Genomic DNA, 13,021 nt, shown 5'->3' on the forward strand with positions numbered 1-13,021 from the left:
CCCATCTGTCAAAGTGTCCTTGGGCAAGATGCTGAACCCCAAATTGCCCCATAGAACAAAAAAAAGTGCTGCTGATAGATGCACTGTATGAATGGGTGAATGGCAAACTATACTGTAAAGCACTTTGAGTGGTCATCAAGACTAGAAAAGCTTGATATAAATACAGACCATTTACCATTTTAATACTGGTGTCAGTCATTATAATAAACTGTTTAAAACCCAGAACTGTAAACATAAATAGAATAACTGAGAAAATAGGAAAATGTCTTTGAAAACTGAAAATTCTGTAGAATATCTCAACTTCTTTTATTAGGAAATTAAGAACTTATTTTGTTCTTACGCAAACTTTCTCTGCTGAGTTTTAAAAAAAGTAAATGACTCATCTGAGGTTAGTATTTTACCTGTATAGCAGTCAGAAACTGACTCTCAGAAAGATTTTTCCCACCAAATGTAAACCTAGGATCCATAGATCCAGTCCATAGAGGTTCCCTCAATAATAAGCACATGTAAGACTACAACCTTGGCTATCCATTCTTTGAATAATGATGTTTGAAAGTAGCTTCAAGAGCTTTTTTAAGAAAACTGGCAGGCTTGAGGGGTAAGGATATTATGGAGTAACATTTAACATCTTGTAGACACTGGGATTGGAAAGTTAATCAACAGGCTATTACCAGGGTAGCCCTTCCAAGCACCTAATCTGGACATTAGTTCCAACCCTTTATTGTTCAACAAAGATTTGAGGAGGTAAAGGGGGAACAAAAAACATAAAGAAAGGGCAGTTACACACACAAACAAATTGCTCATCGGTTACCTGTGACATCTGATATCACAGACACAGATAAGATCTGATGTTAGTCAATAAATTAGACCTTCATGTCCGAAACATTATTTCCAAACATTATTAAAGATGGAAAGGACTTTGGTACTTCTTCGATCGTAATGGCTGACACAGTCTTTTTTTGAGTTGTAGTGTTTTCTTATTTCTGACTTAGTTTTGGATTTCATTAGTGGAGTTTTATCAGCACTTCACAATTTGACCTTTCATGTGGTTTCAATGAGTTCCTGTCTGCAGCAACTGTGTAATGGGAAATGACAACAGTGCGACACGGTCTGTGAGTGTGACTCATCGTTACATCACTTGATGTTAAATGTGCCTGCTGTAATTTTCCATTCTCTAATTTGCTACAACGTGAAACGCCGTTCACAGGAACCCAGTGCAGAAATGCACCCTGGGCAATCTGGCCTTTGTCCGCGCTGATGTCTGAACCGATGTGGGGGGGGTTGAAAATAGAGTCCCGGGGCAGCCCGGCTGAGAGGGACTTAGCTACATCTTGCCCTATTCTCTTATAAAATGTTAACTCCGCCCTTACGCCATGCTACCAGTGAAATAATTCTACACGAATGATGCGTTTTGACCCGCCTACTTCCGTAACAATCGGCCAATCGTAAGTCTTTCTAGGCGGGACTACCGCTAAATGACGGCCGTGTGTTGCAATGAGAGAGCGTCTTTGTGTGTTGTCAAGGTATATAAGACATTTCTGCCGCAATTTCTTTCTTTGGAATAATGTCGGCTGATTGTGAACATAGGTAAGAGACTTTTACATACGTGATCCGCGGCGCGGTTTCCGAAGGGGTTTCACTTGTTAGCGGTCGTGTGTTGCGCTTTTTTATCATCGAGACCTTTTGTGATCGAGACAATAAGAGATTCGTTATGGCGGTTCTTCGCTCGACTAACGCGAAGGCCTCCGACCAAGGTCTCAGTCGCCAACGTTCGCATTTAACCGCTCCTCGCTCCGGGGCGCTCGGTCGGAGACTTAAGTATTTTAAATTCAGAGCACACGTATGTTGCTTCCTACGCTATATTCCGTAATAGCACGGTATAAACCCGTTGATTCCAAAAGGCGGGGGTGGTAACGGCCCCGATCGTAGCGTTATGAAAGGATGAAATGGCAGCCGGCGCCTTGGGTAGCACGTGATTGAGCTTGTTCTAGGCCTCAACGATGTCCGTCTTTTTTCATCGGCTCCGTCATTGTTTGTCTCAAGCTCAATGGAAACACACATCGGAGCTGCACGGTCCCGGTGTGAATGGAGGGATGATCGCCATCTCGATGTGGAGATATTTGCCCTTCTTGTACGGCCGGCGCACATGGTCGAGGCGGCCGCTCTGACAATGCCGGTAGCGTAGGCCGCGGAGCACCAGGGGAGGCCATTACCCGTACGCTGCCGTGTGTCTGTTGAGTGCTAGCACCGGGAAACAAAGGGGGGTTTGACGCGGTTTACTCGCTATAATGGATTTCATTGACTAGACGAGGCGAATAAATGCCACGTAAAAGCGAGCCGGGCCTGCTAGCAGTGGCTTTAACGGTTTGGAGCTAATGCTAGCTGATGCGAACGGTTCTTAATTATTTGCCCACACTTTGTGTGAAAGCCACATTTTAAATTCGCCATCCACGATTAGTCGGTGTTGAATAACGTACAGGTAGCAGTCTGGACGATAGCCGACGTTTTTCCATGAGGCGATTTGTGAACATTAGTCGTTTTCAACGATTTCGGCCTTCGGCGGAGAATCGACCATCTTGAATGGAAGTAATAGAAATGGCGGACTTCAGGAAAGGCGTTTACTTTCCAGAACGCTGATGGCGATTCCTAACGTGGGCTCTCGTGCCTTGTTTGAGAATAGGATAATGAAATAACCAAATGATTATGGTGACTTTGTCAATAAAAGGTTGAGATGTAAAGGGAATAGAGCTGAATTTTAGCCACCGCTGTTTCATCCTGCGAACAGTATATTGTGGTTCCACCATTCCCGGACGTAATTGCAGTTTTGTTTATGTGTGGTTTCAGTAGTGAGCTCGAACAATCAAACTAACCCCCATGACTCTTTGTTTGGCATTCTCAGAGACAATGGCCCAGAGGGCATGGAGCCAGATGGAATCATTGAGGTGAGTCTGACACACCCACACTTGAACACACACTTCATGCCCTCGAGCTATCAGAAATAAACATGTGAATTTAAATACAACCTGCAAATAAAGGATTATTTTTGTGTTACCTCTGCAGAGCAACTGGAATGAGATCGTGGACAGTTTCGATGACATGCACCTGTGCGAGGCTCTGCTTAGGGGAATTTATGCCTATGGATTTGAGAAGCCTTCCGCTATCCAGCAGAGAGCCATTATGCCTTGTATCAAGTGTAAGTTGATGCTACCCTTCTGTTTTATCCATCTCTAATTCTTTGTGACAAGTGCTTTCAATTTGTGATTGTGGTTAATGTTTTATTTATTTATTGCAAGTACTGCACAAGTTGTTCATTAACCATTATGAATTCAATCACATAGCCACTTGTGCCAGTGATATTAATAATCATCGATCCAATTCTTTGGCTAACTGAAATAATATACAGTAGTTATTAGATGAGTACCAGAAGTCACACTAAATGTTTCCATGTTTTGTAGTTGATGTTTAGGCCTTACAACTTATTGATGGTTAAATTGGGCTACAGAGAAGAGCACCTGTCTTGCAACAATACTTAATCTGTTCTGTGTACACCCCTCCCATTAGGTTATGATGTGATTGCCCAAGCCCAGTCTGGCACTGGTAAGACTGCCACCTTTGCCATTTCCATCCTTCAGCAGATTGATGTGGAGCTTAAATGCACCCAGGCTCTGGTCCTGGCTCCTACCAGGGAGCTGGCTCAGCAGGTAACATTCAATCACAATCTCAAAGATAAAGATTTCATGTTGCATTAAATTGGCCATACTTTTCTTGATCATAACAAGGGATATGATAATGCATCACCTCATCTGAATACAGCATCCATCAAACACGTGCCTTGCTAGACAAACATTTACTTTGTGCTATAACCAGTTTTGACAGAGATCATGAATATTTGTAGCAAAACAAAGTCCATCATACAGCCCATGTTGACTTTTATGGTTAAAAACATGCTTCAACAGACTGTTTCTTACTTCTTTAACTAGATTCAGAAGGTAGTGCTGGCCCTGGGTGACTACATGGGTGCCAATTGCTATGCCTGTATCGGAGGGACCAACATTCGCAGTGAAGTCCAGAAGCTGCAGGCTGAAGCCCCTCACATTGTGGTGGGAACCCCTGGCCGTGTCTTCGACATGTTAACTCGTAAAAACCTGGGTACGTTTTAATAACAATCAATGACGGCAAATGCTTGAAATTATTTCTAAAACCTGTTTCCAGTAACGTACACTTAAGATTTTTTTTTTTTATCTGCCACTGTGCACACAACAATAAATGAGAAAATCCGAAATGCTGTATAGTGATGAAACCCATGCGTGTCAGCTGACTCTGTTAACCCCCGCTGTGTTGTTGCTCTTGTCGGCGTTCTGCTGACTTGAATCTTCGGTGCAGCAGGGATTCAGAGACATGATCACACATCACTTCTGAATACAGTGGCCTCACAGCAGATCATGTTGAGAGATAAGCTTTTTAGTAGAACAAATTCTGTCCAAAACCACTGAAAAAGGATATGCAATAATGCCACACAAGGTTTTTTTGGACACCACATTGTATGAATGATTGCAGATTCTTTTCATTGCCCTCTTGTTTCATGCACGTGCATTGTTTTAGGATTACAAGTTGCGTGTTGATATTACACAAAAAGGGGCGTTGAAAACCAGAATTCAGCACCCCAAACATGTCTGATACTTGATTTGAATTATTTGAACTTGGGTGTCTAATTCACGTGACTCTTGTCGCATCAGCCAATCGTCACTGACACCAACCTGAGCTGTATGGTGATGAAACTTGTCACCACTCACCCAGCCACAGCTCCTGAAGGAGCCAGTAAAAGACTACAACCTGTTTTCTCTTCATTGTGGACTTGTGGAGCACAACGCCGCTGTCCTCCGACATTTCCACAACACGTACACTGCTGCAGTTCTAGTTTGTGCATAGTTGGCATGTATGATTTTCTTATCAGAGTCAGACTTCTCAGACCCAAAACACATCTATCAATATCTTACCTGTTCTGTCATATGTGACATTTATTGCCATAATACAATAAGTATTGTCGTGGTCTCAACTGAAATACTTGAATGTGATTTGGTGCTATACACAGATTAATTGCAGTCACGTATGTATATAGAGACAATAATGAAACATTACTTCTTTATTTTTTTACAGCTTCAAAGAACATCAAAATGTTCGTGTTGGATGAGGCTGATGAGATGCTTAGTCGAGGATTCAAGGACCAGATCTATGAGATTTTCCAGAAACTTTCAAGCAACACACAGGTGAGACAGAAAAACCCACTGAATCAGTTACAAGTTACATGCTGTCTTTGCATTCTTAACGGCACTGGTAGACCACCAAAACAAATTGCCCATTCTCCTTGTCTGCAAGAGGCAGGTATACTTAATCACTAACCCTCTCTCTGTACCTGTGTTGCAAACGCTGCAGCACTAAAACGTTAATATCTTGTGACGTAGAGTTGACTCTAATCTGTTTTTTTAATAAGCTCTTTGTTTTGTTTTGCAGGTTGTCCTTCTGTCGGCCACCATGCCAACAGACGTGTTGGAGGTCACAAAGAAATTCATGCGTGAGCCTGTCCGCATCCTGGTGAAGAAAGAGGAACTGACCCTTGAGGGTATCCGCCAGTTCTACATCAATGTGGAGAAAGAGGTGAAGAAATGTGTTTCCTGATTTATAAAAGCTCTGCAATATGCCTGAAGCTTTTAAGATCTACTGTGTATGGATTTCTTAACTTTTTGAACCGTTGTGATATTCCGTAGGAGTGGAAGCTGGACACGCTGTGTGACCTGTACGAAACCCTGACCATCACACAAGCTGTCATCTTCATCAACACAAGGAGGAAAGTAGACTGGCTCACTGAGAAGATGCATGCCAGAGACTTCACTGTGTCTGCTCTGGTAAGAGCCTCTGCTTTCTACATTAACTTTAGGGCTCTTGGGACAGGAGTCATATATGATTCATATACTTAAAACCAATACAATTCAAATGGTGTTATCACTATTTTCACATGTATGTGTTTGCTCTGGCTTGGCCTCAATGTGTTGTACACAGAGGTGGTATGTTTGCTTTAATCATTGTCCCTTGGGAAAATGCAAGTGCATGCACCATGTAAAAGTTGCTGTTTTCACAGCCTGACATTTACAGGCACCCCACATGAAAGTTGTACTGTAGCTAACATGATGTCAAAAAACTTATTTTTTGTTGTGTACTACACACATTTCCAAAATGCATGTAAGACAAATTTGATTTTTTTTTTTTTTTTTTAGATCAAGGTTGGCTGCCCTTACAAACAGCAGTTTATGGCATCTGTTTTGATAAAGCAATGATGTGTGACTCAAGCCTGATAACTAAAGATATGTCCAATCTCAGTTTGATGTTGTCTAAACCTGTATCCTGCCATCTTGTCTCTCAGCACGGTGACATGGACCAGAAAGAGAGAGACTTGATCATGAGGGAGTTCCGCTCCGGCTCCAGTCGAGTCCTCATTACCACTGACCTGCTGGTATGTACAAAAACACACTCCATCAATATTGGTTGTATCAAGAAAGGAAAAAAGTTCAGAAGGCAACATGAGCTTGTGAGATAAATGTGTCTGTCCCGACTAGCATGTGGTTTGCCTTTAACAACAATGCAGTCCAGGGTTCCCTCTCCTCTCAACTGCAGTGTTGGTGAAGGACTGAATGTTCCTTGGTAAAGAAGCGCATCTGCCCTCCACAGTGACTGGGCTCAAATCCCTGTCTCACTACTAATTGGCAGATCACATTATTTACGATGAGTTAAACTTGTTGATTTGTGTAAAATCTACACTAGCACAGTGCCTTCAGTCTGAAAGGGCTCATTTCTTTATCACCCATTCAGGAGTCTTAACTTGAGTTTTGTTTTGTTGAATGACTTTGCTATGTGACTAATGATGATTTTGTTTCACTTCAGGCCAGAGGTATTGATGTCCAGCAAGTGTCCCTAGTCATCAACTATGACCTGCCAACCAACAGGGAAAACTACATTCACAGGTAATAACATGACTAAGAGTGCCAGCATCAAATTCCAATTAGCAATGCTATCTTTAAGCATGTTTCTTAAAACTTAGGCCAGTTACCTGTAACTTTTTATTTTATTAAAGCTGCCTCTAGTCATGGACAAAAGGCAAAATAGATCTGTTCCTCAGTCATGAATTCTTGACTGTCATTATTTCCAGTTACCAAGTTGGTAATCAAACCTAGAGTTGATGATCTTAGCAGCTAATTCCACAACATCAGTCTGAATGTTATAAGTGTCTCTCGCGAACCTTAGCAGCTACACACTTTGCACTTAAATTCTTAATTAGCCAGAGAAGAACTGCTGAATTCTGTGATTTTTAAAGTGCTACGTGGTCGATATTTATCGAACGACCAGGGTTCTCGAGTCCACCTGACTTTGTCTTCCAGATGCATTTGCTGAGGTGTTCTTTCCTTAATGAAGCGTTCTCTTTCCTTCTCACGTTCAGGATTGGACGAGGAGGTCGTTTCGGCAGGAAGGGAGTAGCCATCAACATGGTGACTGAGGATGACAAGCGAACCCTAAGGGACATTGAGACGTTCTACAACACCACCGTCGAGGAGATGCCCATGAATGTGGCTGATCTGATCTAGAAGAGTTCACGTGCCCTCTGCCCCCCCCCTGCTTATTTTAGAAATTGAACCTCATTACTTTATGATCTGAGTCATGACTACACATTCTACAGGAAGGACGATTGCAGTTGTTCTTCTTCATAACCTTTTGAAATAGTTTTGGCCATAGGAAGGATGAATTGCTGACCAACTTCATCTGCTCTTCATAGTGTTACTCTATATCGCCACCTAAATACTTCAAGCATTAATTCGAACATTTCCACGTTGAAGTTTTGCAAAATGAGTTATTTGGAACTGGTTCCCACTAGTGCAAAACAAGTGCATTCTTAAAGGATCCTCGCTCTGACTGTTGGCAAGTTTAACATTAAGTGAATGACGTGTCTCAATTGGTAACTTTCGCAGTGAAGACTTTTAGAAGCTTTTGTCAAATGTTGCTGTGGGTTGCAGCCTGACATCACCACCAGGTCCTGCCCTGGTAGTCACTTGTAGACTGGTGGTTTAGACTGTAACTTGGTTTGGACTTGACACATTGATCTAAATGAAATGCTCTATTTGACCAAATCAGTATTCGAACAAGCTTCAGTGTACTTAAAAAGCATCCATGGTCATGTTAAGAACAGGTTTTTTGGGGGGGTTCTAGAGTACACAGGGCATATTCAATAAAAAGACCTGTATAGTAAAATCATTCATGAATGAGTTGTTTACCATTTTGATCCTTTTAATGCTGTTTCATGGCTGTATTTTTTTGTTTTGATTTTTTTATTTTTTTTTTGCTATTGTACATAATGCTTGACTTGTACAGTCACTTGTCCAGTAGCATTCAGTTGAAGACTGAAGACCACAAGTGTTTGGAAGCAAAAACAACGGTGAGTTCTGTGGACACAGTCTTGTTGGATTTCCATCTCTTAACTCCATCACAACATTGTTTATTTAGGGTTTATTTTGCTACAGAATTCGATTTTCGATGGAGGTGACAGTCAATTTTTGTAACCTACCTTGCTGAAACGGGGGGCAGGCTTGGGTTTCTGAAATGAAGGACCAAACTACCCATGATTGAGTGTATGGAGATTTTGCTCCCTCCCTCTTCTACGCTCATTAAAATGCCTGTCATCATGGGGTGTGGTGTCTGGTTTAGGAGAAGCATTGTGTTCTGGGGGTGTACGGTCAGTGCTATTTTTTAAAATGAATATATGGAGTTGTTAACCTTTTTGAGACAGAAACAGTGTATTAAGTTTTTTTACATTGGATTCTGTATAGTATTTATTTTAATGGTCTTAAAAATAAAGGTTTCTCCTTAACAGTGTAAACTGGCCTCTGCATTGTTGAATAGCATGAAAGCTCTTTGGGCCAAATCTTGTGTGGAAAGGTTGGTAGCCAAGTTATTGGTTTGTCACAATCTTAATGGTGACCAAAGCACTGGCTCTAGGTTGTATTTGTGCTTGATGCCTGCTGCTCTGATGGCTTTAGCATTACAGTTGGTTCAACTGCTGATTTTGACAGGCTAGCAACTGGACCCACTGTAATAAATGAGGTTTATGTTAGTTGGAGCAAGTCTGATTTGTCAACTGTTAGAACGTGTCAGGTTCTACTATGGCAGCCAAGAAGAGAAATGTGAGTCCGGCTCACCAACACTGGATTGTGGAAGACTGAAAACAGCCTGTGCCTGAAGAATCCGGATTTCTGGTGAGGCTGCAGATGGACGTCGCAGTCTGGAGTCAACAGCTCAAATCCATGGAGCCATCCTGTCTTGTGTCAATAGTCCAGTTTGATTGTGCGGAATGTTTTCTTGATAAACACTTATCCTCAACACCAGGATAAAAACTCTTGATTATTGTTGTCAACCTTGTTATCTCTTTGTGGTCATCTTCTAATGGATACTTCCAGCAGGATAATGCACCAATGCCAAAAATTAAAACCTCTCAAACTGAACTGCTTTCGTATATTTGGCCGGAGTCCAGCGACCACATCAGTCACCACTTCATCAGAGTCCAGTATAACCTTTGGGATCTTGGCAACATGAATGCACAGCTGACAAATCTGCAGGGCTGCTGTGATCAAATCATCAAGGAGCCATGCAGTATTAGTGTGGTGTTCCTTATCAAGTTCTCCCTGAGTGTATAGATCTGGAGCAAATAAAACATTTCAGGTCAACAGTAGCATAGAACTAGTATTTGGCTTTGTTAAATTACAACAAAATACCACAAACAGGCAACAAATCCAAATAAATAGATCAATTATATATTACATATAAATCGAGCCATCAGCTCTAGGCTTTAGGATTCATTTTTTACAGAGACAAAGTAAAAAACGTGACACCATAGTTGTTAAACACAGAATGTTTTGATAATTTAATATTATGAAGAGCACAGACTGCTGCTGTATTTCTATCATCTTAGATTTGTTAGGTAGCTGCACATCATGAAGTTCAACAGAAACAGGCACAGTGCTTCAGTTTGCAAAATGTGAAACTTTTTCACTCCACTAGAGGGAAACATTGTTCTTTCTTGGAAAGTCATCACTGGAGGAAGACTCTCCCCATGGGTGGAAACTCCAGAATGATGCAGAGCAACCTTTCCAGCAGTTGGCAAACCAGAGCATGTTGAGAGTGTCTTCAAACAATAATAACATAAATGTAGATGGTCACAGTCGGAGACCATGTTTCCGTCGATGAACAAACAACTAAAATGATTCTCTTCTTCCTGCCAGAACTTACTGTTGGCCATAGCTGCTCTCATCAAGTCTGATCCTGTGAAACAGTTTCTGGTTGTTCTTATAGTGACAGATTTTGACATATCAGATCCGGAGCTGATCTCTGATCTGTCTTCCTCTTTTTGCTGTTTCCTGTTCTCCTTTTCTTTCAAGTTGGTTTACAGTGTAATGCTCTTTTCACTTTGCCTATGGACTAAATTAAGAAAGTAAATTACAGCTTTTATTTTTGAAATCATGTAATTTCACACACGTGAACAGTAATAAAGCTCATCACAAAAACTTCTACTTTCCTTTACTCTGTTGAATGTGAATCACATATTTTATTTGAATGTTTGATCTAAAATTATTGTAAGTCAATGCAATGTCCTCGTGGTGACATGACTGTGTGTGTAATGACATAAATTCCACAGGTCACAGTTTAAATCCAGGGCCACTGTTGAAAACCACAGAAAGTAATGTGTCCTTTTTGAAGAGGCAGAGAGTAAAGGTGTGGAGGAGGACATTTTTTTTTATCACCAAACACAACGTATCCTGACCTTGTAGTCCATGATATTGTAGAAAAACATTATTTTACGACTGGTCATCTATAAACTTTGCTATTGAATCTAGGGTTTTCCACAACTGAGAATTGTCCACTTCCATGTGTAAATGGTAAAAAGACAGCATGGACTAAGAGTGTTTCCACGTCAACTTGAGGAGCCAGGAATTGAAACACCGATCTTCCAGTAGAGTATCTGCTCTAACCCCTGAGCCACAGCAGTATGATTGCATACTTGTGAAATAATCCCTAAACATTTTTGCTAAAGACTTGTGCTTCAAAAAATCTGTCCACAGTCAGATTCACTAGTTGTCATGTTTCTGTTATTTCACAGTGGGATGTGGAGTTGAAGACTGGATTTCTCATGGGAATTTGTCATCAAGACCAAATCCTGTCCCTTTCTGTTCATTTTCTGTGCTTTTAAAGAGTGAGTGGGGGTGAAGAATGTGGAATGTCATCAAGTGCACAGTGAGGGAAAATTGTAATTGTATTCTCATATTCTTTGATCAGTTGGTGCCAAAGGACATGGGATAAAATGAATGTGATGAAGAAGTGGTTTATTACAGACAGATGCTGGGACACTGATCTTAATAAATTATGTCTTTGAAAGGTGAACCATCATCTCAGTCTCACGTCACCTGCACCTTGGAACAGGTTTTCTTTAAGAATCTTTGGCTGCATTCATCCGTTCCTCAATCTTCTTGTGTCTGCAGCTGAGATGTACAGTATGTATATGTGATAAACAACTTTGGGATTTTAACTCAATCCACCAGAAAATCTACAGTTAATGTCTGAATGACACATTAAATGTAAATGGGATTCATTTTAAATTAAATCTACCGGTTTGCTAAAGTTGAGGGGGTCTGAATATTTTGAGAATATCCACATCTTCTTTATGTAACACGTATGTGCAGCATCCACCCCTGCATGAACAGTAAATATGAATATAGACCTTGCACCAACGTGCATGAATAATCTCTCTCTCTCACACCCACACACACAAGACACATCCCCGGCAGGTTAACCTCTCCTAACCTCCCTGGTGTCCCAATATGATGTCCATCAGCCTCAAAACATGTTATGTCTTTCTGCTTTTTTTTGTCCTTCCCTCAGCCTAGGTGGCCTGTCTTCCAAAGGCACTTTCGGTGGCGAAGATACCCCACGACCATCCCCCAACTGCCCCAACACACATACATACTCCCGTTACCCACTCCACCCCCCATTGGGTGCCGGATAGTAGGGTTGAGAGATGGTGGGGTGGAGAGGGGGTGGGGATAATGCGAATGTGAGCCTCGTAAAGGGCCTGCCATGGTCTTTCTGTTGTGTGACGGATGGCTGGGAGGCTGAACAGGCCTGTTTTGCATGAGAAGAGAAGCTAGCAGAGGGGAGAATAGAGGTCTATTCAATGAGGCCTGTCACCCAAAACCACCCTCCTGCACAGAACCCTCACACCCCACCCCTCCATCATCCATCCCTTCATCCTTTCATCCCTCCTCCTCCTCCTCCTCCTCCTCCCTTGTACTCCCTCTCCATCTCAGTCTCCCTTTCTTCCTTCATTTTGTGGTTTTTATTTGCCTGTCTTCACTGCTTCGTTCTCACCCTATAATCTATACCCCACCCCCACTCCACTGCTCTCCTTACTTCTTCTTATTTCATCCACTTAATTTCTGTTCATTCAGATTTTCCCTCCTTTCCATCAAACACTTTTTACCTCAGTGGGTTTCATAAAATCTGAAAACTCATTATTTCGTGGGTATTGTGAATGAATAACTATAACGGCATGTCAAGGTCAGACTTCTTTAACACTAAAAGAAGTCATGTGACTTGATGCCCTGACAAGCTGACTGAGTCTGCATTTGTATCAGCAGGAGATATTATGGCATAATTAGGTTAAAGATGGATTCAAAAGTTTTTAGCTACTAGGAGCAGAAGAGAGATACTCAGCCTCAGTTCACAAAGCTGATACAGCTAACATATTAAAAGTCTCCTCATCAACAAGTAATTGTTAGAAGTTGTGCTGTTTGCTGCTGGATAGTTACCAAACAGCATAGCCCACTAACTACTACCAACACCTGCCGTTTGTCTCCTGTGTGATACAACCTTCATTCTCTAGGACTTTGGTGCTGCAGTCAAACCTCTCTCCCATTTGTCTGTGTTAAAA

General features: G+C 41.6%; 1 protein-coding gene and 1 non-coding gene across 2 annotated transcripts; both read left to right on the forward strand.

Annotated features, from left to right (window-relative positions):
* Positions 1–1,442: 1,442 nt before the first annotated feature.
* eif4a1a (eukaryotic translation initiation factor 4A1A) lies at positions 1,443–8,298 on the forward strand. Its single transcript, XM_020100165.2, has 11 exons — positions 1,443–1,587; positions 2,900–2,942; positions 3,061–3,193; positions 3,562–3,701; positions 3,981–4,149; positions 5,158–5,267; positions 5,512–5,655; positions 5,766–5,903; positions 6,419–6,508; positions 6,937–7,016; positions 7,490–8,298. Exons 1-11 carry the CDS (start codon positions 1,565–1,567, stop codon positions 7,632–7,634), a joined length of 1,215 nt encoding a protein of 404 aa, XP_019955724.1. The 5' UTR covers positions 1,443–1,564; the 3' UTR covers positions 7,635–8,298.
* On the forward strand, positions 4,286–4,424 carry LOC138406714 (small nucleolar RNA SNORD10). The gene has a single exon (XR_011240048.1). It is a non-coding gene; the product is annotated as a small nucleolar RNA SNORD10 (small nucleolar RNA).
* Positions 8,299–13,021: the final 4,723 nt, after the last annotated feature.

This window comes from Paralichthys olivaceus, chromosome 22 (genome assembly GCF_024713975.1).
Source record: "Paralichthys olivaceus isolate ysfri-2021 chromosome 22, ASM2471397v2, whole genome shotgun sequence".
NCBI classification, from domain to species: Eukaryota; Metazoa; Chordata; class Actinopteri; order Pleuronectiformes; family Paralichthyidae; genus Paralichthys; species Paralichthys olivaceus.